The sequence below is a fragment of the Oryzias melastigma genome, linkage group LG21 (genome assembly GCF_002922805.2).
Source record: "Oryzias melastigma strain HK-1 linkage group LG21, ASM292280v2, whole genome shotgun sequence".
Classification (NCBI taxonomy): domain Eukaryota; kingdom Metazoa; phylum Chordata; class Actinopteri; order Beloniformes; family Adrianichthyidae; genus Oryzias; species Oryzias melastigma.
The window spans coordinates 2,501,235-2,528,414 of record NC_050532.1 but is presented as its reverse complement, the minus strand read 5'-3'; the positions used below and the strand labels follow the sequence as shown (position 1 = coordinate 2,528,414).

The window sequence follows — 27,180 nt, the reverse complement described above, 5'->3', positions numbered from 1 at the left end:
GAGGGAGCCCTTGTGCCTTGCTAAACCTAATTGAACGAATATTTTCACATTCTCTGCTTTTCTCATCCATTACTATAAATACTATGAATGCAATTCTTTAAATTTTATTTTACGTAATATATTACGGATCTGTGCACCCCGACTAAAATAAGAGACTAGTAACCCGTTTGCAATTAAGCCTTACATGTGACTTACTTGGCTTTAAAGAAAACTTAGTGACTGAAAATCAGCGCGTGACTTTCTTCATAGTGACACATTGTAGGAGTAAGTTGTTGTGAGTGAAGGTCTGGTGTTGTTGGAGCCCGTATTTATAGTTCAGAGTCAGGAGTTGGAGCGCTGGAGGCTCGGCCCTCCCGGATGTGACGCTGCTCTCTGATTGGCTGCTGATGAGCTGTGAAGGGGCGGGCTGACCTGACCGCGGAAGTGATTTCTGCCCCCGATCCCGGATCAGCTGTCCCGGCGGCCCGCTCCAGTAAAACATTAACCAGTAAGAGCGGCGGGCATCAGCAAAGGTGCATCTTATGAGAATAGCATCCAGGTGTGCAGCAGCTTCCCGCAGTTTTAAGGTGAGCCCGCCTTTTTGACTGTCCGTTTTGCTAGTTAGCATTAGCAGCGAAAAACTGACGTCACAGGCAGCTAGCGGCGGCTAACAGATGGGGTTCAGTTTCACTCTTCTCTCAGTTTGAACCTGTAAACACTTTGGCGGGTATATTCTGCATCCTAAGATACAATTTATTTATTTTTTATGGGGGCGTGAAATCGGCGCCCGTTGTCCATGTGTATTAAAATGTCCCGGCTTGAAGCTAGCAGTTAAAGAGTCGGATTCTTACACTTTTTAAGCGGTTTGTTTATGTGGTAGGCGCGCTGAACTTGTCATTCCCTGCACCGCAGGTGTCACCTTATACCAGCTCACGTGTGTTGTGTTTTCTCATGGGGGGTCTGCAGGCAGCATGAACTCCCTCCAGAGAAGAGCCGCTCTTCTGCTGTGCAGACGCGGGGTGCGGATGCCCGCCGCCCCCGCGGCTCATCCCGCAGCAGACAGGGCCGCCCCGCACTGCCCGCAGGCTGTGCGGGTCTGCCACTACGGCACGAGCCACAAGGGCAGCATGTACACCAAGAAACGGGGGTATGACATCACCCGAAACCCCCACCTGAACAAGGTGAGTTAAGTCTTCCCCAGTTAAACAACAAAACGACATATCTGAGCTCTCACTATCTACTGAGGCGAATTTGATTAATAAAAACATGGTTAACTTGATAGTATGTATTTTTTAATTGAATAATCCAATCCACCAAGATTATATAATAGCAGAATAAACTCCAGACAGAATATTTGGCCTTTATTATTATTATTATTTTTGATGGATGTTGTCATCATACTCAGTTTTCCAGTATTGCTGCTTTATAAATACAAGTTTAATGCAAATGTTTATAGAATTTGACATTAAAATAAGACAAATAAACAGCCCTTTCCATATATACAATGAATTTCCAAGAATCAATATAACTTTCAAGTAATCAAACAAGAAACAAAAGATCCCAGCCTTAAAGACCCACTCTGAACTTTTATACAGATGATCTATGGTTGTATTTACTTTTTTTTTGTTATTGTTAAGGTGACCCAAGTGCATTCTATTAATATCTGTCTGGAGGTCGTTCACCTGTGCCTGCCTCAACATTTTCCACCTAAAGTCTCACTCCAATAATCTTTTTATTTATTTTAAAATCATTACTAGTGTTTTTTAGTTATGATTCTAATGTTTTTAGCCACAATTTATAAAAAACAAAAAAACTGTCATTTTCTAGGACATAGTTTTTGAAGACCAGGACAGAAACCCCTTTCACCTTCCCGTCACCCCCAACTGAGAGCTCTCTGTTTACACTCTCTCCCACTAGCTTACAGCCCCTCAAACCCCCAATCTGCAATTTTTTCCCTCTTGTTCCGATTAACAATGAAATACACAGTTTTATCTAAATTTTCTTTATATAACTGTCCTCCATCATCAGAAAAATGCCACAAGAAAAAGTGAAAAACGCCAAAAACATTATTTTCTTCAAAGTGGGTCTTTAAAACAAAACATAATCAATTATGATACAAGTAAAGTGCAACTTGGAATACAAAAATTAATTGCCTCTCTTTCAGCTGGAATAGCTTGTGAAATGCAAACAGATTTTAATTATTATTTTTCTATTTATTTCATAAGCATTAATTCATCTTCCATTTTCTCTCAAAAAAGTATTATTTTTTAGACCTCATTGTGACTCTCCAGAACAATGACAATCATTGAATGCAGACGAGTTCAGATCTGTAGTCAATTAGCTCCATGTCGGTCACATCCGGTTAACATTTTTCCACCAATCAGAGCAACTTGCACCACATGACCTATCCCATTCTCCAGTTTCCATCAAACTTCACATTTACAAATTAACTGATTTTGTTTGATTGTTATCTGCACAAATGCGTATGGGTCCCTCTGGGCTCTGGGGCTCCACCTCCATTAATCCTGGTCATAACAGGATAATGTTCGACCCCCCAAGACCCTTTTCTGGGTAAAGAGCTTTCACGAGTATCTTTGATAATGAGGATCTGTTTCACAGCATTGAGGTTTTTGCTACTCCTCTTTGGTACACATTAATGTAGCCATTATGCCAAAGGTTAAAAGGATCAAACTCCATTTTTAACAGTCCAAAACACAATTTGTTTATAAGGAAAAAAGTCACAATCAACGGTTTTATCCTTTGTTTGACTCAATAATCATTAAAATAAAACTGCAAAAAAAGCTGATAAAAAGCATGTTTCCTACTGGTGCAGGTCTCTAAGGAGGCTCCGCCCTTTTTTCCATGGTAGATGATTCCAGTTCATTAAAATAGTTTCCGAGCGTGAACATTAACACTCAGCTTCCTCTGTAGAATGTTTTTGAGTCTGGGCTGATGGAGGGCCTTGTTATGATTGAAAACGTTTTTATCATATTTTCAAAATATAAAATAATCCTAACCATGCTTTTTAGAGCAGTGACCCCTAAGGTAGACCATGATAGACAAACATAGTTTATATTTTTGGATTTTTTTTCCCCCAGAGAGTACAATAAAGTACATTAAAACTTGCATAAAGAAGCGGTGTGAGATTTTCTTTTGGTTTCTACCTAAACTGGCTCAATAAATGTTTTAATTTAAAAAAAAGAACATTGAATAGATTTTTGTTATTTCACCTCAACAACCTTTGTGGTGAAACATGGAAAGTTCATTTGAGTTTATTGTTTTAACGTCAGTCCACATTTGGTTCCTTCCTCTGCTTGACTCAGCAAACAGTCAGGAAGTGGCGCTCCAGCTTCCTTAAGCTCCGTGTTTTTGCCGACCTGGCAACTCAATTGCAAACAATAATAATTATTTTTCCTTGAAACGTTTCCCCTCTCATCTGAGTTTTAAGTCCAGATGCTATGATTCAACTTCAAGACTGATAAAATAAGGTTTTATTTATCAGCTTATTTGATCATCCGGTTGGTCACTTCAGCATCTTCACTGTCTCCTTAGCTGATCTGTATTGTTGGTTTAGTTTGTAACTCAAGGAAGATTTTCCATCCACATCAGCATCTTTCATTCTGCACAGTGATAGGCTGAGCTGTGAAGGTTCTGTACAAACATCTCTCATCCAAATGTGGAAAAAACACCCAGTTTCACATTCCACACCGGTCTACGAGTCAACACATCGATTTAAAGTCAGAGGGAGTCTTCTTTCTGAAAGAATGGAGCTGAAGTGAGTCGAGACACTGAGAGGAGGAAAGTGGGGTTGAGCTGACAGGGGAGTGGGTTCAGGCCCCTTCTCCATTGGTCCGCAGAAATAGATCAAAGCTCTCGCTCAGACGTTAGCTCTGCTCCGGCAGCCTGCCAGTGCAGAAACAGAAAAGGGTTTCCAGCTGCATGCTGCTAAAAGTTTCTTCTCTTTTGTTTAACTGAATAAAATTTCCATAAACTTAAGCTTCCTATCAAATAGTTTATTTTCTCTGTTTGCAGGGCGTAAGCTAACCGCTTAGCATGATGACTAACACATGAGTCACTGTGGTTTGGACCTCCTGCTGTTTTTTCTAGATGGGATCTGGTTCTGGAATACTGTGGTCTTAGTGCTGTGGCTTTATACAAAGATGGACCACCCAGAACTTTACAAAAGTTTAGAAACAAGCAAGTCAAGTGAGCTGGAATAGTTGGGCTGTTTTAGAGCTGAGAATTCAATTACTCTCTAATTCAAGTAACGTTCAGTTTTCATGTTAACCTTGAAATAAACAATGAAGTCCATGAGAATCCACATGTAGTGCAGGTTTTTAGGTATCAAATGTAATCACAAAGAAGAAAAGTATTTTGGAACCAGACTAAGTATACATTTGAGCTGTTTTCCATTAAAATGAATTGAGACCACCTTCCTTGAACCATCTAGTATTTACCGGATCAACTGACCTGGCTCCATTAGTAAGGGACTCAGGAAGGAGTTTAGGAAGTACGAGGAGGTGTCACCTTTTGTCTAGTCCAGTACTTTATGACAAATTAAAAGCAAGTAAATCCATTGACTGTATATGAAAACTGGACTGAGTGACCCCTCCCGTTCCAAAATAGGAAGTACTTGCTGGCTCCAAGGCTTCTATAGAGAAATAAACAGCTATTACTCATTCATTTTATTTATCAGAATAACCATTTTTGCTCTGATACGTTTTTAACATCTTCTTGATGATGTTATTTTTCTCATATTTTTTTGTTTAAACGGACCAATCAGATGCCTCAATAAAAGTTCACTATATTACCAAAAGTATTGTCTCACCTGCCTTGATTGACATATGAAGTTAAGTTTCATTCTATTCTAATTTTTTTGGGGCCAGAAGTAGCGTGAGCTGCTCTCCACGTGTGACGTCACGCTCACTCAATCCAGTTCTAATATACAGTCAATAATAGGGGTGCTTTAAAGTGGAAATTTTCAAAATAAAATGCTATAAATAAAACACAAAACTCTTAAAGTCTAAACAACGGATATTTGCAATATAATAGTGATTATTGGTCACAAAAAGAGTTCATACTTACGACTTTTCTAATCCTATTCTAGTCATTTTGACTCAAATGTTCATATGCAGATTTTATTTTGTTAAATTTCAGATTAGATGCATGATTCCTTTATGTTGTAGATCAGAGTCTCAACACTTCAAACCCGTTCAGGAGAAAGTTATTGCTGGTTGTGTGACACTAATCTGGACAGTAATTTCCTTTATTGTTACATGAATGTGACTTAGTCAAATCTGAAATGTGTTAAGGTCATGGATTTTGTTTGATGTTTGAATGCCAGCTTTTAAGCACACATGCTAAAAATCAGGACTGAAAGTCTCCTTTGTTTGCACAGATTTGTTTACCCCGTGCACACTCTCAGCAGGAGTCACATTTCTACCCTGTGCTCTGCCCTGCAGGGAATGGCATTCACGCTGGAAGAGCGCCTACAACTGGGCATCCATGGCCTGCTGCCGCCCTGTTTCCTCTCCCAGGATGTGCAAGTGCTGCGCGTCATGAAGAGCTACGAGCCGCGCACCAACCCGCTGGACAAGTGAGGCTTGCAAACACAAATAACTTAACTCCAGTCACAGATGTGGGGTTTCCGGAGCCGCCCCACATGTTGACTTAAACCCTCTTGAGCTGACCTCATCTGCTGTCGCTGCGGCTTTGTTTCTTTTTTTAACCTCTAATCATCAAGTGGATTTAGTGCAGCGTTAAACACCCATAAAGCAGAGTTAAGACCTCAATGTTTTAAACACATTTACACAGCGATTTCTTTTTTTGTGTGTGTGCCCTGGAATGTTTGACACTGTCAGACAGAGATGCCTAAAGTTAAACAACTGAAAAATACTCAAGTAGGGGCAACTACTGGAGTAAACAAGAAGTAGGTGAAAAAGAAAAACTTAGATTAAAAACTAGTAATAAATGAAGCAAAAATGTAATTCTCTGTGCAGTTCAGGCTATTATCTTGATCACTGTTGGATCAAAAAAGGAGCAAAATCGGCTTTCTGCTCCTTCCAGTTTCTGACTTAAATGTGTTTTTTTATACAACTGGATCTTTAAAACCGTTAATATGCTCTTAAATAAAAACAGTTTTGTATTATAAATTTCTTTGAATTTAATGTAATTTAGGGAAGCTACACAGTCCGTGTTAATCTTGCTTTCTCTGACTTTAGGATATAATTTAATTTTACATATGCATATGCTTTAACGTTAAGATATAAACCTGCGTGTAACTGTTTCATAAACAAAATGACAAATAGTGGTCCAAGTACAGAACCATGTGGAACTCCATGCTTTGGAAAGAAACACACAGGAATCCTGTTGTCTTTTATGGGTCTGTCCTTCAGTGTTCAAGGCACAATCTTTGCTGTTATAATAATGGCTTCATCCCTCTGACATCTGGTGTCCCCCAAGGCTCTATTCTTGGCCCACTTATGTTTTTGTCACTGGGTTTATTAAGCAACTTCATGCCACCTTTATGCAGACAATCTAATGCTGAATTTAGAACCTTTTTTTTCTGGTTTAGTTAACGTCATTTGGTTTGATTTAGAGAGACAAACCTGTGAAAATACCAGTCAGGATTTTTTGTTTTACAAATCATTTTTACTTGTTTTTATATTTCTATTTATAATCCAGCACTCACTGTTGAAAAGTTTGTTTTAAAAAAGGACTAATTTACTGACAAAAATGATTGGCTTAACCCTGAACAGTGTTTCTTTAAATTAGAATATCGTGAGTTGTCCTATGGTAGCCCTTCACCACGCTCTCACATCATCCTCATCATCATCATCTCTTGAGTTTTTCACTCTTGTTGATGAGCATCTCACTGTGAATCGGTCCTTGGCTGTTTTCTGTCTCAGATATATTCTGCTGATGACGCTGCAGGACAGGAACGAGAAGCTCTTCTACCGCGTGCTGACCTCTGACATTGAGGAGTTCATGCCCATTGTGTACACTCCCACTGTGGGCCTGGCCTGCCAGCAGTACGGACTGGCCTTCAGGAGACCGCGGTGAGGCTCTTTTAATCCCAAATGTCTTTCAAAGCAGCGACTAATCTCAACACTGGGGAATAAAACAAGATTACATGCAGTACAGTCTGGATTATTGAGCAGGTCTTATTTGTTGTTTGATGTTTTAGAGCTTCTTTCAGCTATTTCCTTACTGTTCTGTTGACTAATCTACATTTTTAAAGAGGACTCTTCATCACCATCCACGATCGAGGACACATTGCCACCATGCTCAACTCCTGGCCCGTACAAGACATCAGGGTACGCTTCCATTTTGTTACAAGGCTGCATTTTTCTGCTAAGTGTGTCTGCTGATCTGAGTTTGTGTCCATCCAGGCCATCGTCGTGACGGACGGGGAGCGAATCCTCGGCCTAGGAGACCTGGGCAGCTATGGGATGGGGATTCCAGTTGGGAAGCTGGCGCTGTACACAGCCTGTGGCGGCGTGCAGCCCCAGCAGTGCCTCCCTGTTCTCCTGGATGTTGGTACTGACAACCAGGTGAGAGATACTGTTCAGAAAGAAGGCCATGATTTTTCTAAGCTTTGTATTGTTGTAAAAGCAGTGGATTTATCTGGTCCGCATGTGTGCAGGCGCTGCTGGATGATCCTCTGTACATTGGTCTGAAGCACAAGAGGATCAGAGGGAAGGAGTATGACGATCTGATCGACGAGTTCATGCAGGCTGTCACAGACAAGTGAGCAAAAGCTCTTTCTGGCAGATACGTTGACCCCATTGACTGTATCGGAGAACTGGACCGAGTGAGGGTGAAGTCCTCCATAGAAAATGGCTTACTTTCAGTTCTGACCAAAAGAGTCAATTCAGTCGCCATTTTTACATGATGCGAACGCCACCATGTTGGAACCAGAATGTAAACACTTATTTGTCCGAGTCCTTCTGTGTCATTGTTTCTATGGCAGCCTCTCTCCCCAATCACTGGAAACGGGCTCGAGAGAATCTGTTAAATGTTTCAAACACTCAACATGAGACCATAAACTTTTATTGACGTATCTGATTGGTCAGTTTGTATCTTGAACAACTAGTTATTGTTTATTTCTCAATAGAAGTCTGCTGGATTTTGGCTTCTTGGAGCCAGTCGGTACTTCCTGTTTGGAACACGGGGGGAGGAGTCACTCAGTCCAGTTCTCACATAAAGTCGATGGTTAAATCAGGTGTGTGTGTGTGTGTGTCTGATGACTGCTACTCTGCAGGTATGGGATGAATTGCCTTATCCAGTTTGAGGATTTTGCCAACAGCAACGCCTTTCGCATACTTAACAAGTACAGGAATCGCTACTGTACCTTCAATGACGACATCCAAGGTAATGCATAACTCATAAGAAAGATTATAATATTGGAAAAGAAATCTTCAAACGGTTCATTGATACACAGAAAAATAAAGTTTTTAATTATTTAGATGAAAATGTAACTCAGATGTCATTTTTGTAGTCCAGATTGTGCATAAATCTATCTCTTCAACACTTTTTTTGAATAAAGGTAGCGCACTAGTACTGTCACAAACGATTATTTTAAGAGTCGACTAATCACCGATTGTTTTTTCCTTATTAGTCGACTAATCGGGTCAGGCAGAAAGTGGATTTAAAGCACGCATCTGTACCATCATTAGCTTTAAACTAACTGAAAACTAGATATATAGCATTACTTATGATAATCCTAGAGTGAGTTTGGCTGCTGAAGATCTTCAGCTATCCTGCTGATAGCTGAAGATGCTGAAATTGATAGGCAGCTAAAATATTAGTTAAATGCTAAATTAGCCTAAAAATTTAAAAAAGCCTAAGTTAGCTAAAACCGCTAGTATACAACTGAAATATTGGCTAAACTCTAAATTAGCCTAAAAATATGAAAAAAAAAGTATATAAATTAGCCAAAATAGCTAGCATGTTGCTGAAATATTAGCGAAATTCCTACACAGCCTAAAACAAAAACTTAAATGAGCCAAAACAGCTAGCATGTAACTGAAACATTAGCTAAGGTCCAAAATAGCCTAAAAAAAAAAAAAATCCCAAATTAGCCCAAATAGATAGCATGTAGCGGAAATATTAGCTTAATTCCAAAATAGCCTATAAAAAAACCTTAATAAATGCTAAAATAGTCCAAAAAGCTAGCATAATGCCATTATAACTTGCATCTTTACTACACTCTGACTCAATATGATATAATGACTAATCGACTATTAAATTAGATGTCAACTGTTGATTAGTCGTCGTTTATTCAACTAATCGTGGCAGCTCTATTGCACACGCTGGTCAACTTAACTTATTTTTGGAGTTTGAAGTTCAAATCTAGTAATAAAATGAAGTAAAAGACCACAATTGCAATAATTGATTCCCTACAATCAGTTTTTTTATTTAAACATGTAGCTGAGAGCAATCCTTTTGATCTTTTTTTAAGATAAGATACTAATCTTTATTTAATCAGGAAAACTCCCATTGAGGTTAACTTTTTTTTTTTTTTTTTTCATAGGGTGTCCTGGTTCAGACACTAAAAAGACAAATTTCCTGTCCATTCGTAAATTATTTCAGGTTGTGGGGTTAGAGTACTCAACTTACAAGCATGTGGGGGACAAATACAGAATAAATAAACAAATGCTGATTAATAAATCCACGAGTCTTAAGTCCTGGCCATCCCACACGGGTGTAAAATTCAGTCTTGGATTCTCCTCACATTCAAACCCTAAAAGAAACTCTTGGTTTCCTTTCTCCTGCAGGCACGGCGTCTGTAGCTGTGGCCGGGATCCTGGCTGCTCTAAAGATCACCAAGAACAAACTGTCGGAGCACACTTTTGTTTTCCAGGGAGCAGGCGAGGTGACCCAATTGATAAGTGGTTTTACAGATTATTTTACAGTTCAATCAAACTAACTTTTATTTCATCACCAGGCTGCTCTGGGTATTGCACATCTACTCATTATGGCAATGGCCAAAGAAGGAGTGAGTCGAGAGGAGGCTGCCAAAAGGATCTGGATGGTGGACTCTAGAGGGCTCATCGTAAAGGTACACCATCTTCTCCTGTCTCCTTAGTTTGAGTCCCACTTAAAGAGGAGCTCAAATGTGACCTACTCCTGCAGGGAAGAGGCCACCTGAATCACGAGAAGGCAGAGTTTGCTCATGATCACCCTCATCTGAAGACTCTGGAGGAGGCGGTGCAAACCATCAAGCCCTCTGCGATCATAGGTAAGACGAGGATTTGAGGAGCATTCCAGGAGAAAAAACACTTCAAATTTCAGATCTTTTAGCTTTAAATGCCACATTAAACTGTTTAATGTGTAAGTTTTGTCTTTGTTTATGGAGATTACAAACATTGACTCAAGGGAAACCCCAGGGCTCACGGCTGGGGACCCCCCCCCTTTTTTTTCTTTTTTTTGAGCAAATCATCTGCTTTTATATTTGTTGCTACTCTTTGACAGAAAAGGAAGATATCTAGTAACATTTTATTTATCTTTATTTAACCAGGTGTAAAAAACCCGTTGAGATCAAGAACTCTTTAGAAGGGTGACCTGACCAAGTCGTCAGCAGCACATGTTCCAAAATAAAGTTACAATATAAGATTATTTAATGAAAATTAAAAAAACTTAGGTGTAACAAAGTGACAAGGCAGAGTAATAAATCTAAACAGACATTTTAAAGGTACAAAAGTCGAGCAGCTTTACAATGCCGCTCTACATCTTTGTTTTGGTATTACCAGCAATTAAAGCTATAAAACTTGTAACAACATCAATTAAAATAAAAATAGGAATATTGACTTTTCTCAAGTTTTTACGAGAAATAAGGATAATAAATGCTTAATTAAGTCGCTAAAAACAGTTGAGATCTATGGGTTTGGATCATACAAAGACTTCTTTCTCCTTAAATAAAAGCACAGTTTTGTGAGTTTGGTTATAAAATGTTAAATGACATCCATAAGTAGAACATATATTCATAAATATTCTAAAGATTACAAGAAGATGGAATTTCTTATTCAGTGTGATTAATTTAGAAACTTCCCTTTTAAACCAGTGTATGTTGGTTATGAAAAACACTTCACTTTTTACTGAACACACAATAAGTGAACAAAGGTTCAACTTTCATTAATACATTATAAAAAGGTGCACAACAAACTATCGGAAAGCTGTGTTTTATATAAAAAAATAAACTTTCAGGAAAGTAGATTTAAACAATTATTCATTCTTTAAAGAAGGATTAATTTGATGTAATTTTTTTAAAAACACAGCTACTTATAACTGAGGAAGTCAGAAGAACAGAGGAAGTACTTTGAGGTCACCATGTTTACAACGTTCTGTAGAAACATTAGTTACGCAGAGAAAGTAAAAATATATTATGGGTGGATACGGGTCGTCTGTGGGCAAAAACCAGGCAAACCTGTACGGGACACACTGGTGACCAATAGTAAATTTAAAGATCAAAGTCAACCCAATGAAAATGTTCTTGCATATTTCTTCTATGCTGGGAGGGACAAGTTCTAGTGAAACCTAAGCAACATGTAAAGGTAAGAGCGAAGTAGTTGAGATGTAGGGGTGTCGTACGGATTTTTCCTTTTTTCAACCTCTCCCCATCCCTGCACACTACATATGGAGCCCTTTAGTGATACATGCTTGCAGTAATGAGAAAACTAGAGTAGTTTGAGCTGGCATCCCAAAAGCGTCCTACGAGCACTTGCGTATAGGGCTGCCACGATTAGTTAAATTCTATGGAGTCAAAGTGTAGTTGAGTTCAAAGTCATAATGGCATTCTGCTAGATTTTTGGACTATTTTGGCATCTATTACATTTTTGGGGGGCTATTTTGGAGTTTAGCTAATATTTCAGCTGCATGCTATTAAGGCTGCCACGATTAGTTGACTAATAGATGATTAATCGACTATTAAAATGATTGACGACTAATTTAATAGTCGATTCGTTGTTACTTTATATTATAAAGAGTCGGAGTGTAGTAAAGTTGAAAGTTATAATAGCATTGTGCTAGCTTTTTGGACTATTTTGACTAGCTATTTTAGCTAATTTAGGCTTTTTTGGCTATTTTGGAGTATAGCTAATATTTTCGCTACATGCTACCTGTATTGGCTAATTTAGGCTTTAAAAAAAAAAAGTTTTTTAGGCTGTTTTGGAATTTAGCTAATATTTCAGCACCGTTCTAGCTGTTTTGGCTAACTTGTTCTTTTTAGGCTATTTTGGAGTTTAGCTAATATTTCAGCTGCATACTAGCTGTTTTGGCTAACTTTCAGTTTTTTAGGCTAATTTGGCCTTTAACTCATATTTTAGCAGGCTATCAGCTTCAATGTTTTCAGCCGTCAGCTTCAGCATCTTGAGATATGAGCACCAGAATCTTCAGCGACCAAATTCAGCTTACAGCATTCACACTAGCATTATCATAGGTAATGCTATATATCTAGTTTTTAGTTAGTTTAAAGCTAATGATGGTTAAGATGTGTGCTTTAAATCTAGTTTACCCATGACCTGATTAGTCGACTAATTGGAAAAAATAATCGATGATTAGTTGACTATTAAAATAACCGTTTGTGGCAGCACTACATGCTATCAATTTTGCTAATTTAGGCTTATTTTTTTTTGTTTTTTGGGGGGCTTTTTTTGATTTATTTTAGCTACATGCTAGCTGTTTTGGCTAACCTCAGCTTTTTTTTATCAGGCTAATTTGGCATTGAACTAATATTTATGCTGGCTATCAGATTTAGCATTTTTAGCTATCAAGCTTACAGCATTCAAACTAGCCTTTTTGCAGATAAAAATCTGAAAAAATTATCGGTGATTTATCGACTACTAGAATAATCGTTTGTGGCAGTACTACTTGCCTATCACCCTGTGTGTGTGTTCAACAAAGAACCAGTACTCATGCCTTACTAATGAGTAGAACATGGCATAAGGACACCGTACAACAGCATCACCTGTACGTCATAGGATCGTGTGATTTCTATTATCCTTACGGTTACTCCACGGTACACTTACCACATGCACGACAATGGTACGTCCCACTTTCATGATGTCCCTTAATGTGGCCGGAAGAGTCTCAAGGGAACATCTGCACCACTTTCGATGTCAGACATGGATGTGGGTTCTTCCAAACAGAATATGAGTGGAACCAACTAAGTACTGACCAGAGTACCAGTTCATTCATTCAGGATTTGATTACCTCTGGATAATGCAGTCCTCGCTGATCACTCAGCACAAATGATCTAGGACGCATTAACCTAATGTACCCTAAAGGACTCGGTCAGTCATTTATTAAGCTCCACTGGGTACGTGTGACTGCTGGAGGAGTGGGATAATCTGTTTTCCTGCAGAAGAATAATCTGTCTTTGTGTCTGGTTCCTCACAGGAAAAGCCACTTCTACATTTGTATTTGTACCTTCTTTACCGTCCTGCTTTGCTTTTTCTGTCACTTTATTCTAGTTACTTTTCCAATCCTCCTGGAGAATCCGATAGTCAACTGAATGTGAAATGTAATTCAGTCTAAGTGAAAGCTGTTTTAAAAACGTCATTAATATATTCCTAAAACACTTTAATTCAAATTATTCTGATGTAAATGTTTCATCCTTAGATATTCCAGCATTTTTCTACATTTTACAGATCTATAGTTGTAAGAATTAAAGGTCTAAAACAGGAGTGTCAAACTCAATAGAACAAGGGGACAAAATCCAAAACACCAAACAGGATAAACATTTATTCGAAGCACTAAAATCTAATTTTTAAAACCATAACTTTTTAACGTAAGTATGAACTAGATATATAGCATTACCTGTGATAATGCTGGTGTGAATGCTGTAAGCTGAATTTGGCCGCTAAAGATGCTGACATTGATAGCTGACAACACTGAAGCTGATAGCTGAAAACGCTGAAGCTGATAGCCATATTAGCTAAATGCCAACATTGGCAGAATAGTTAAACTTCAAAATAACCTAAAAACATGGGGAAAAAGCCTAAATTAGCCAAAACAGTTAGCATGTAGCTGAAATGTTAGTTAAACTCAAAAATAGCAAAAAAAAAAATCTTGGAAAATGCCAAAATAGTCCAAAAAGCTAGCAGAATGTCAATTTTTAAAACAGTATTTTTTTTAGCATAATTAGGAATAATAAAAAGGCAGGAATATTATTCCAGAATAAATCAACTTGCACCTTAAATGACTTTGAATATTTTTCTCTCCGTAAATTTATATTTTGTCCAAATTATACAAGTTAAAAATAAGCACAAGATAACATCGGGCTTTTAAAAACAATAAAATAAAATGATCTGGAGGGCCGGATTATAATTACCAGGAGGGCCGGATCTGGCCCCCCGGCCTTGACTTTGACACAAGTGCGCTAAAATGTGGGAACGTTCACTAAAAGTGTGTAATGCTGCTCTCTGTTTGTCAGTGTCATTTATTCTGTTTAGTCTCAACATCTTCATTTCCAAACAAAACTAAATCAAGGCTAGTTCAGAGGGTTTTTTTAGGATTTAAATCTACATCTCTAAAGCTGTGAGAGAACTGAGGCTGGAGTCTGTCCTCAGGAGTGGCTGCAGTCGGAGGAGCGTTCACGGAGAAGATCATCACAGACATGGCAGCTTTCAACCAGCGACCGATCATCTTCGCACTCAGCAATCCCACCAGCAAGGCAGAGTGCACGGCAGAGCAGTGCTACCAGCTCACAGAGGTACACCACAACCTCCACTCACTGATTCTGATTCCAACAGGTCGGGTGTGGAATTACATAATGTACGCATCAGTAGAAGAAATCAGCAAGTTTTAGAATAGTTCTGCTCATTTTTATTACCAGTTTGGCAAGTGAAAAACAATGGTGTCTGCAAAATAAAACTTGAGCGGACTTAAAAATAGCTGAAAACATATTTTTTCTCATTTTCATAGATCAACCTTTACTAACAAATTTATCTCGTTACATTGTGTGGAAATCTTTTTTTAAGTGCAAAATTAATTTAAAAAGAATATAACTCGCAAGTTAAGCTAAATATGAAGTCACTCTTAGAATAACCAATATCTTGAATAATTAGAAATTAGAATTAAAGCAACGTTGTTACCAGCCTGAATGCTGGTTTATACCTTCACGAGATTCGGAATCGCTGGCGTCGCATCTACAATCTGGCGGTCTCGTTCAGACTAATGTTGGCTGGATTTGATTGCGATTCTCTGCTATAACTGCGATGAACTTCTGACTGTTTATACCAGGGGTGGCCAACCCTGGTCCTCAAGAGCCTCAACCCTGCCTGTTTTCCAGCTCTCCCTGGACTGATTGATGCTGACAATTGAAATCAGGTGTGTTCAGTCAATCAGGATGTGGAATCATTTACGTCAACTAATCAGCAGGAAGCTGGTCAGGGAGAACTAGAAAACAGGCAGGGTTGAGGCTCCTGAGGACCAGGGTTGGCCACCCCTGGTTTATACTTTCCAAGCAACGCAATCGTGTTCTGCATTTATTTGTAACATGATCAGACGCGAATGACGCGACTTGCCCGCCATTGCACTCCGGGCGTAACATTTCAGTCGCGGGTGACGTCACCAGGAAGTGCAACGTTCTGATGCGACTGAAGCGATTCTGCTCTGATGGCTGTGTGACCACTGTGACGCGAGCAATTACGAAGCACGTGGAAGTATAAACCAGCCTTTAGCGCCCTCACTGCTACACGCCCTCCCCCTCTGCCACCCTGGTCACGTAAAAAAACACTTTTTTTCCATAATGGCAGCCTTCCTGTTGGTTTATCTCCATAGCAACAATTTAAGTCTTTGGTCATTTGAAGGTGACAAAAAGGTTTTTTTAATTTTTTTGAGGATTGACAAAAGTAAATTTTTATGTTTCCTTAGCAACGGAAGTTTGTTGTTAACCATACCTAAATTTCTAATTGTTGTATGTCATATTGTGTTGTTCAGTAGCCATGGTTTTGTATATTAAATATATATTTAAGTAAAAAATATCAGAGCTATCAAGAAACACTGCTTTTGCAAGCTTACCACGCTGACGTTCAAAATCTACAACTACAAATTCCAACATTTTCTCCCAAGTAGCTTCCCAATGATGCTCAATAAACTAGGTTTTTAAAAATCAAAATTCCATTGTGGAATTTAAGTTTATAGCTTTTGCTTACTTGCATCTAAATGTCAGTTCTTTCCTAAGGTCAGTTTCCGCTCAAACGCGCTGTACAAAAGGAGAATTTTATCAGTAAATAGTTATATTATTATAAAAAAAAAAAAAAAAACTAACTGCAAATTTTCTCTTGAAATTTAAGTGTTCTGTCAGTCCGGATCAGTAGCCTAAAGAGTCGTGAGGAAGACTGAACAAAAAACAACACAGAAGATCATTGCTGTTCAGGGTTCTGAATCCAAACACGTGAAAGCAAAGTTGAAACAGAAGGAAAGAGAAACGTTTGATGGAGATCCCAGTCTCTCCTTTGAGGGTCATTCCAGTTTTCACGTCTTCCTGTGATGCATTTAATTTACTTCATGTGGACACAGACAGATCTTGAACCTCCTCTGTTCTTCTTCTTTTTTTTATTAGGGGCGGGGCATCTTCGCCAGTGGGAGTCCGTTCAGCAAGGTGACGCTGGCCGATGGGCGGAGCTTCTACCCCGGACAGGGAAACAACGCCTATGTATTCCCCGGAGTGGCTCTGGGCGTCATAGCCTGCGGAGTTCGCCACATTTCTGACGATATCTTCCTCACCACCGCAGAGGTGTGATGGGATTCTATGAGTTCTGACTGTCTTAGAGAGAACTTCATGTCATTGGGTTACCCCTGTGTTCTGTTCAGAGCTCACGAGGACATCTAATGGCTGTTTCAGTGATCTTTCTGTTCTTTTTTTAAGGGAATGCTTTAAAGCAGGACTCATTAAAGGCTTTTTTGTTTTTTAGGCTATCGCCGACATGGTGACGGAGGAGCACCTGGCCGAGGGGAGGCTGTATCCTCCTCTCAGCACCATCAGAGAGGTGTCCTTCAAGATCGCAGTGAAGGTGAGTGTATTGGTTTAATATACTGGAAAACAAAAAAAAAATTCTAACTTCATCTTTCAGATCCATTTATTTATCAGCTTTTCCAGTGAGATACTCATGTCCACACAACTAGGGATATAAGCTGAACAAAAGTGGGACTTTCTTTAATTGATGTAAATATTATTGGAATAAACAATGACAGACGTCCTGTTTTGCCATGTTTGGTTGGATTTAATGAATATTTACTAAATTTTCTATGTAAACATTTGATAATTTCAGGGTTTTTTTATCCTGACCTTCCTTGAAATAAAAATGGTTGTTTGAGAGCTCAAAATGTTTTAAAACTCATAATTATATTATAATTTTGTTTAAAAAAAAAAGATTTATGATTTGTATGAACACATTATGATGCTTTTCATGCGTCTTGAGGTGTAAAATCTTCACTAAGATGTTTAGGTCCTCCCACCTGTTCCTGGAGTTTGCTCACTCTTCTGGTTTCTAAAAGCCCAATCCTCCTAAGAAAAAAATAATTTAACAACCATTCATTAAATCTCTGGCAAAATGTGCACCAATACCTGGAATCAGGTACTCACCCTAGCACCAACTTCACTTGTTTATCCATTATATAGAAAACATCTCTTTTTCAATTTTTTTTTGTTTTTTAAACCACTGAAAAATATATAAGATGCTTTATTAATGTAAAATTTACTCAAACATTCCATGTTTTTAGACTATCTAGATTCAAATGAGGGCCTGAAAATCCAACAAATAGCTGAAGATGCTGAAACTGATAGTTGAAATCGCTGAAGTTCATGTCTGAAATCGCTGCAGCTAAAATATTAGCTAAACTCAAAAATAGCATAAAAAAATAGGATGACATTGACATTTTTGAGGATTGTGGTGTTATACCTGATCATTTTTATAGCAGCTTAACAGCAGTGAGGCTCTTGTGACGGTATTTCATTCCCTTTGCTGCCCCTATTGGCGAAATTGTGCATTGCAGCCATTTTTTTCAACTAGAAACTTGCTTTTTTTTTTTCAACATCCTTGTATTTTTTCTCCTCATGACTGGAACGGATTCAACCATCTGGCTGTCCAGATGCGTTCTGCGGGCCATACGTTTGACACCCTGGTTTACATGCCCTCCCTTTAGTTTACAGCCTCACATCCACAACCTAACAATAGCAGTGTAACAAAAATGGCGAGCAATATTGGAACAAATTAAATTTATATCAAAGTGTATATTTTCATCTGCTCCTAATTCTCAATTATTTGACTGAATAAATAAACACAATTTTAAGTTTCATTTTCTTACTATATGTCCTTCATCATCAGAAAAATGCTAGAAGAACATGTTAAAAACACTATTTTGGGTTTTTGAACCAGAGAAGCTGAGGATCAAAACCCCGTTTTTTATTAAACAAGTAGAGAATCCTGCTTTCTAAATGTCTCCTCATCCCTTCTTCCTTTTCTCCTCTTCTACCAGATCGTCAACTATGCATACAAACACAACATCGCCTCGTTGTACCCTGAACCCAAAGACAAGGAGGCGTTCGTGCTGTCCCACATCTACAGTCCCGATTACGACTCCTTCACTCTGGACACGTACGGCTGGCCGCAGGAGGCCATGAAGGTTCAGGACGTCTGAAGTCTTTGTTGCCGCTCACTTCCTGTGACGCCCAAACTCATTCAAGTGAAGGTTTTTGTTTGTAATGAAAGTTAGCACTAAGCTCCTGAATTACAATATCATTTTATTTTCATGTGTTGCATTCAAGCTCCTCCTCTTAAGCTCTGTTTTTTTTTTTAAGTTTCCTATGGATTATTTACAAACGTACAGGAACTTTTCAGAACCAAATACACTCCTCCAGCAGCAGGTTCTCCTCGTGACTCCTGGTCTTTACACTCCTCCCTCCTTTCCTTTCTATCATGTGGTTCCAGCTTTGCTGTGAGAATCAAAAATAAAGGAAACTTTTGTTTCTCTAGGTCAGTGTTTCTCAATTATTTTCTCTCACGCCCCCCCATGAAGAACTTATTCTTTTGCGCGCCCCCTTCAACTTTCTGCTGCAAATGTCATCAGTATCATTAGTTAATTTGCTCAAGTTAAACAAATATCTCTTCAAAATATTGCACATTTATTATCATTAAATTGAATATTAAGTTTTGTCTCTTTCTCTCCTTTTCTTTTCATCCTTGTTAAACATTTTTCCATCGCAATTCTTGAGGTCTCTATGTGGATATCACGATATCACGATCACTGACAGTGTCCTCCAATCAACTGTTTAGTAACTAACAGTTGCCATCGCACCGCACCCCCCTGGGGGGAGCGCGCCCTACCATTTGAGAAACACTGCTCTAAAGAGATAAGAGTAACCGCCATCAGGAGGGTTTTACATTTGCCGTGTTTTAGTTTTCCGTACATGTTTGGGGTGTTTTTTGTTTGTTTTTTTAGTGTACAACTGCGACTGGTGCTTCTGTGAGCTTTAAGTTTTCAAAGGGATCATGTAACTTTTTAAATAAAACTCTGAACAGACTCTGAGGGGGGATTTTTCTCTTGCTTTACTTCCTGCATACTTAAAACTCAGTTCAAGTCTCAAACATTTCCACACACCACTCGTCTGGCCTCCTGGAGGAGCACTGAGCTGCAGCTATGCCATGCGGGGGACCTCATGGTAGTTTACCCCCCCCATCCATCCTCTAATGTCCAACAGAAACACTGAGTCTCATTGTTACCGTTTGGTCTGCTCCACCCTGGATTTGAACACCTAATCTCTTAGTCCAGGACACTCTCCCACTAGGCCACTGAGCTGGGACAGCTTAACGGGGGGGGGGATCCCTAAAGGGATTTTGTTTTTCATACCATAAATGTAGAATAGTATAAGGATTTGAGTTGAATGCGGCCCCTGAACTAAAATGAGTTTGACACCCCTGCCCCAAAGGAACAGTCTTCCTTCCTCTGTCTTGAGAGGACTGTGACTGGATATGTGGTCTGGAACCGACAGGAAGGATACTGAGTACTGAAAGACCAACGGAGATCATGTTTAACATGTTCTTGTGGCTTTTTTTCTCATAATGGAGGACAAACACACCATTATACCACCACCACCACCAGCAGCCTGAACCATTGATAAAAACCAGGATGGATCCATGCTTTTAATGTTGTTGATGCCAAATTCTGACCACTGAACATTTTCTCCTTTTCTTACCATTCTCTGTAAACCCCAGAGATGGTTGTGGGTGAAAATCTCAGATCAGCAGTTTCTGAAATACTCAAACCTACAACCATACCATGTTCAAAGTCGTCACTTCAACCGCCTTTCTTCTCCATTCTGATCCTCAGTGTGAACTGCAGCAGATGGTCTCGACCACGTCTACCTGACTAAGTGACCGTGTGATTGGCTGATTAGAGATTTGAGTTAACGAGCACTTGGACAGGTGTGTGTAACAAAGTGGCCAGTGAGTTTATTTGAAGAAAATTAAGCTTAAAATAGCATTTCTGAGTATTTCTTTATTCAAATCTTTGTGAATCCGGAGCAGATGAAAAAACGAAATATCTTATCTGTTGCGTAGAAAATACACCACAAGCTTCCCTTCCTGCTGATGAGACAACTAGATCCATGTTTATCTCTCCAATCTGACATTTGACTCAAAACTGTACAGCTGGATGGCTCCAATACTGATCCCCATGTTGGAGGTGTGTGGGGCTGTAAGCTAGCAGGAGAATGTAAACAGAGAGCTCTCAGCCACATGTCAACAGTTCCTTTGAGTATAGATCAGAAGATGATTGGAGTGGGACTTTAAGCTGATTTTCTGTCTATTATTGATGACTTCTGTGACAAATCTGCAGATTAAACTTCAAGACTCTCAATAATCAAATTTGAAGTATCGAAGAACATAAATGCAGCGGTGGAAGCTTCATAATATGGGCTGTTTGGCTTCCATCAAGTACAGGAAATCGTGTTTGAGGAAACAAAAAAGTAAGATTAATTTGAATGTTTTTGTAGTATCAGGACGTTTGAAAGTATTTGACCATAAGATGATAAAAAGCATTTAAGGTAAATATGTGAATCAGACCTATGATATCCAAGAGAGAAGAAATACAGTTTTGACCAGGAAAATCATTGAAATCACTTCAGAGAATCTTTGAGAAAGAATCAGAAACATCTTTAATTTCTTGGTAAAAACATTTCTTAGGACGGATCAGAAGGTCGGGCGGATGAGGCTGATCGCAAGTTCACAATGGCTGTCTTTGGCATTTGGAAAACTCCTGGAGCCACAGATGAGTCCAGTAGATTTAGGCAAAGCTCTGAGGGAAGATGCTGCTCAAAGTTTCAGTGGAACACTTCAGCGCTTCAGGGACCGAACAGAGAAACGCTGTTTAGAAGCTGTAGAACCAGCACCTTCAGTTCAGGGTAATAAAGGTTTTGACTTCATGGGCAAACGTACGACAGAAACACATCAATCATGTTCTTGACGATGGCTGGAGGCGGGTGGAGGGCGTGGGGGAGGTGGTGTGCTGCGGTCATCTGCCAGGCGTCCACCATCAGGACGTTCAGCCCTTTGAACATGGCCTTCAGGGTTACATCCAGCTGCAGGGAGAACCAGTCGCTGTTGTATAAGCTCACCTCCTGGTCCAGGAGCTGAAGGTTGGCCGAGCGGATCACCACCAGCGTCCCCGGCGCCCGGTCCATGAGTCTCACCACGGCTCGCCGGATGTGGCGAAGCCGCCGGATGTAGACCTCCACCGGAAAGGTGCTGAAGTGGGCCCAGATGCTGAGCACCACCACCGTGTTGGGACCTCCTGACAGGCCGTCCAGCTCGTTGGAGATGTAGCGCAGCTCACTGGACATGACCGTGGAGAAGCGGATGGGAGGTCCGTGGCAGCGGTACCTCACCAGGATGTTATGGGTGGTGTCCACCGCCATGAAGGGCCCCACGTTCTTGGGACTGCTCAGGTTGAACTCCTTCAGTTCTGGGTGAGACACGTCAGGTTAGGAAACACACACACCGGGCGTGTGACGCGTGTTCAAGAACAACATCTAAGCGGACTTAAAAACCTCTGTAGCTATGTGTGAATACAAGAGTTCTGAAATGTACCTGCATTACCTGTCTCTTAAATAAAATGAAAAAGCAATTCTCTGAACGTCTTTTTCATTTTCTTCTTCAACATGTGACATAATTAAAATGACAAGACTGCTTTTTCATTTTCGCACCACACAAAAAGTGTCTCATAATTCAGTTTGTCTTGTTTACAAAGTCTTTTCATTGGAAGTGGCCCCTGAACCGAGGGAGGTGTGAACGTAAAAAAATAAGCAGCTTGAAGGTTGAAAAAGACGACGCAGCACCACTCACCCGGAACGAAAGTGATGAGGTACTCGAACCACTGCCGCACCGTGGAGTCTCCATACATGTTGATCACCTTGTTTTTCAAACACTGCGTGGCAGAGAGCTGGTTGAACTCCCGCGCCGTGGGGCCGTTCAGGGGCCTCCACGACTCCTTATAATAATACCCAGAGGGTGAGAGCTGAAGCTGCTCCGGTTTCAGACTGCCCGCCTCCTCGTCTGCTCGGTCTACGGCACAGAGAAGAGCAGCAATCGATGATCTCCACCTTCACTGGATGCTGACCCTCATGCTGAGGGAAGACGGTACCTTTCTGTGGCAGCACGTCGATTCTGTCGCTTCCTGAGGCACGAACTTGTACTTTGAGGTTTACTCCACTGGTGAGAAAGAAGAGGCCGCACAGAGACATCAACATGAAGACCAGACCTGACGCTCATTCCTGATCAATCAGTGCTGGCTTTTATAAACCTGAGCTGCTCTTGTTCTGCTGGACTGTAACGTGTACCACAGGTAGATGATGATGTGGAATTAGGTATTTGATAAAGTGTGTACTTTATTTATTACTATAACTGCTGCTTAAATCTACAGTTAGAGTATGTTTGACCTGCATAAATGAAATCTGCTTTGGGGTATCCTGCATACCATCAGGAGGAAAGGAGAGTTGAGAAAGGTTGAAGGGAATTTAGAATCAAACTCCTGCAGGAACTCTGACTGAAGGATCCCATGCCTGCAGAGATAAGTTATTGTTGACTATTTAAATCTAATCTCTTAGACTGGAAAGTGTGTGCAGACTTGCGGCAGATTCTGTGGCGTCAACAAACCCACACTGGTCTCCTCATGAGAAAACTTCCCCTGGCTTTGGTCTGCTTTCTTTGTCTGTGAGTCATTTGATCTTGAGTGTCTGTCAATACAGAGTCACAGTCCGATTCTTTTGTAACACATTTAAAAAATAAAAACATTTAATTAAAGAAATCCAAGATGTCCCAGATGTTTTTACTTTATTAACTGTTTTGATAATTTAACACTTAAAGCACTTCTGTAAAGTAGTAGTTAATTTGTCCAATTTGTATATTATATAAAAAATAGCTACTACTGACTACTAGAATGGATAAGTACTGACTAGCAAAAATGGTTAAATATTAACTAGTGGACAATAATATTTTTAAATAATTTAAAATTAACATTTTTACTAGTCAATAGTAGTAACAAGTAAAATAGTTATCAATTGACCAGTAAAATAGTTAACTACTAATGGGAAAAATAGTTAACTAATATCTAGTCAAATATAAACTATTGAATCATAAAAAGTTTGCTATTAACAAAAATATTTTCATAACTAACAATTGGAAAAAAATATTTAACAATTAAGAAAAAATAGTAAACATTTGACAAGTAAAAATATATGACTAATAACTAGTAAAGCTAACTACTGACTAGTTAATAAAGGTAACTTACTACTAGTAAAATAGTTAACTATTAACTAAGAAAATAGTTAACTAATAACTAGTAAAAATAGTTAACTATTGACTCATAAAATAGTCAACTGTTGATTAGTACAAATAGATAACTATGAACTAGTAAAGTTAACTATTAACTAGTTATTAAAGTTAACCTCAAACTAGTAAAAAGTAAACTTTTAACTAGCAACATAGTTAACAAAAGAAAAAAATTGTTATCTATTGACTCAAAATAGTTCACGATTAAGTTGTAAAAGTAGATAACTATTAACTAATAAATGTAACTATTGACTAGTTAATAAAGTTAACTTTTGACAGGTAAAAATAGTTAACTATTAACTAGCAAAATATTTAACAAATAAGTAGTAAACATGGTTAGCTATTGACTAGTAAACACAGATAACTATTAACTATTAACTGTAACTATTGACTAATAAAATTAATAACTAATAAAAAATAGTTAACTATTGACTAGTAAAATATTTAACAAATAAGTAGTAAACATGGTTAGCTATTGACTAGCAAACACAGATAACTACTAACTAGTAACGGTAACTATTGACTAGTAAAATAAATAACTAATAAAAATAAATAATAACTATTGACTAGTAAAACTAGGAGATAATTAGTCACGTGATAAAGTTTGGTGACTAGTTTTAGTATCGTCAGACTGTTGAACATTTTTGATCAAATGTGATTCAGATCTTTATTCAAAAATATTACAAATTCATAAAAATATCTTTTTTTTCAGAATTGCTGTAGCCTAAATATGATGATAAGTATTCAGGACGAGCTATAATATCAATGGATACATTTATCATCTCTGTAGACGGTCTCTTAGCAGCTGTCTCTGTCGAAACACTTTTATAAAATATCTATATAAAATGTTTTTCTTTACGTTAATTATCCTCGGCGTTTACCATATATCATCCAATAGTGTCCAGTCTCCAAGAAGCGCCGGGTCTAACAGGTTATTTCAGACCCCAGTCTCAAATAATGGCCAGACCCTCCAGCCTGGTCTGCAGACGCCGGGTCTCTGTGGTGTTTGTGTTACTCTAAGTGTTTTTGTGGAGTTTCTGTGTGTTTGTAGGAAACATGCAAAACCAAAACACAGTAGTGGGCACTGACGGGAGCTGAATCTGATGAATTTTGGAACAGTCTTTTTGCTGGATGTTGCATTAAGAAGGATGTTGGTATGAGTGTAAAGACCTCTGGAACAGCAGGGCTTCCTTGTTGGTGATGAGATGCTTCAGGTAGCCTCCTTTGAAGTGGTTGATTCTGGTGTCACAGCTGAGGATCTTAGGCTTGTAGCAGTACCACGGCTCGCCCGTGTACAGGTCCGTGTAGTTGCACAGCGGCTGCTGCTCGTCTGACGGCAGGCACATGTTGCATACAGTGGTTTCAGACAAGAACCCCAGGCGGAAAAGGCTCTTGAAGAACACGCGGTCGGGCCGTTCCTCCCTGAGCCGCTGCAGCACAGCGACGGCTTCGCTGGGATGCACCAGCGTTACCTCCACCAGCGCAGGCCCCACCCACAGCAGCGGAAACAAAGCTGAATAAAACCCGTTCCTGTGGTCTAGCACCACCCCCGACACGCCCGCTCCAAGCTCGGGAGAGTGCAGTCTAGCGAGGAGGAAATCCCCGCCGTAGTGCTTGGGATGGCCCTGAAAGTCTCGGATCTGGACCAGGACCTCCAGCTGGTCGCCCACGTGCCAATCTTGCCCATCTCTCGAGGGCAGGATGTTGAAGAAGCTGTGGACCGGGTCACTCGTCTGCCTAATGCTGGGGGGTGTAGCAGCAGGTGGAGGGCTGGGCCAGGCGATGGAGTCCAGCAGGAAGCGCTCCTCCAGCTCATCCTCAGGGGAGGCTTTCTGACTCAGGCGAGCACAGAAGGTGCTGTTGTGGTGAAGGGCGGGAAGGATGCCTGAGACGAAAGATGACTGGATCTTGTTCTGCAGCTGATACAGAGTCGAAAAGGTCTGGCAGTTCCAGGTCTGAAGAGTAAAGGATGGTCAGAATGGCACAGAAGGGGAAAGAGGGAATTCCACCTTAAACTTTTATTTAACTTTTGTTTATTTATTTAATATTCCCACGTCTGAATAAAAATTTAAAAAAAATATAAAAAAAAAAATCTAAATTCAAAACAATCATAGTTAATCTTCAACATTGTGAAAACAGAAAAAATTGACAATTTGTTATGTAGAAATATTGGGCAGACATAGGCTGGCCATGGAAGTGAAGGCAAGTTGCTCTGAGACAACAGTCCTACCAACAACTCAGAGGTGAATTTTAATGAACTACTACTGCTCTGCAGAAACTATGTCCTAGAAAACTACACAAGTTTTTTTAAATTTTCTCCAAAAACAGCATAATCATGATTAAAAGACCACTAGGAACATTTAAAATACATCCAAAGATGATTGGAGTAGGTCTTTAGCAATAATTTAGTTTTTTTAAGTTTAAACTATTTGTTTGGGTCTACTAACTGCATGGTCAAAAATGTCGTTTAGCTCGACTTAAGAAGAACAACTGATTGATAAAGTAATGAAACCAGAGAACCCAACCCCTCACTCGAGAGCCGCTCCTCTTACCTCTACATGGTTGATGTTGCGCAGCAGGAAGATGAAGCCAAAAAGTGCAAGTAAGAAGAAGACCAGGCCATATTTTGGTAGGATTCGGCACATGGTGGCCCACTTCTGTCTTCCATTGTGTGTTTCCCTTCTTCTGCAACAGATATCACATCACAGCCATGTTTAGTTCTGCAAAGATCTGGTCAGAAATAGAAAGAATGTTAAAATTAGTGATGATTTTTGAGGAACAACCCAAGAAGTGTCTGCATTCTATCATCATGTCCAGGGAGTTGAATCATTTTACTGAGTTTGAATTATTCTGTTCTATCTGTGCTGTAATTGCATGAATTTTTATTAACCCCTTAACTGCCTGCTCAACCAAATGATGGGGTCACATTTAGAAAACATGTTATTAAAATAGTTATTGTGTGTATTAATCCTCAAAGTACAGAGGCCCTGAAGGGACAATGAAAAACTTTTTTTTCCAAAAAATTGAAGTAAAAATATTATTTTTTCTGGTTACTAATTAGTGCACACCAGATAATAACTAGAAGAAAAATTGCTTTTTACTTCAATTTTTAGAAAAAGCAAATTTTTATGTGTGTTGTTATCTGGTGTGCACCAATTACTAACCAGAACATTTGTATTCCTAAATATTGAAGTAAAATAAAAAAAGTTGGATAGTAACTGGTGCACACCAGATAATAAGCTTTACAGAACCCCTGTGTACTTTCAGAAAGAATAAAAATTAAATTTCACATTTTTTCCTTTATCCTTGATGTCCCTTTAGGGCAGGTGTGTTAAACTCAATTCCAAAAGGGGCCAAAATTCAAAACACA

At 39.3% G+C, this 27,180-nt stretch overlaps 2 protein-coding genes across 3 annotated transcripts in view; one reads left to right on the top strand and one right to left on the bottom strand.

Moving 5' to 3' along the window:
• The first annotated feature begins 384 nt into the window (after positions 1-384).
• Positions 385-19,512, top strand: me3 (malic enzyme 3, NADP(+)-dependent, mitochondrial). 2 transcript variants are annotated; one of them, XM_024286052.2, is made up of 15 exons: positions 385-566; positions 946-1,160; positions 5,442-5,575; positions 6,888-7,037; positions 7,220-7,295; positions 7,371-7,532; positions 7,625-7,728; positions 8,243-8,352; positions 9,759-9,856; positions 9,929-10,042; positions 10,117-10,222; positions 14,550-14,692; positions 16,547-16,720; positions 16,899-16,997; positions 18,463-19,512. In XM_024286052.2, the coding sequence occupies exons 2-15, from the start codon at positions 951-953 to the stop codon at positions 18,622-18,624; spliced, it is 1,842 nt and encodes a 613-aa protein (XP_024141820.1). In that variant the 5' UTR covers positions 385-566; positions 946-950; the 3' UTR covers positions 18,625-19,512. The 2 variants fall into 2 exon arrangements, with proteins under 2 accessions (XP_024141820.1, XP_036065717.1); XM_036209824.1 differs by lacking the exon at positions 385-566 and adding an exon at positions 629-706 and having other exon boundaries at positions 18,463-18,624.
• A 1,603-nt stretch (positions 19,513-21,115) lies between these two features.
• nxpe3 (neurexophilin and PC-esterase domain family, member 3) overlaps positions 21,116-27,180 on the bottom strand; it is a 22,992-nt gene continuing 16,927 nt past the window's right edge. The window contains exons 2-6 of the mRNA XM_024286053.2: positions 26,363-26,495; positions 24,981-25,765; positions 22,624-22,691; positions 22,326-22,544; positions 21,116-21,945 (exon numbers count right to left, since the gene is read on the bottom strand). Coding sequence (XP_024141821.1) covers positions 21,404-21,945; positions 22,326-22,544; positions 22,624-22,691; positions 24,981-25,765; positions 26,363-26,495 — 1,747 coding nt within the window. The 3' untranslated portion in view covers positions 21,116-21,403. The remainder of the gene's footprint in view (positions 21,946-22,325; positions 22,545-22,623; positions 22,692-24,980; positions 25,766-26,362; positions 26,496-27,180) is intronic.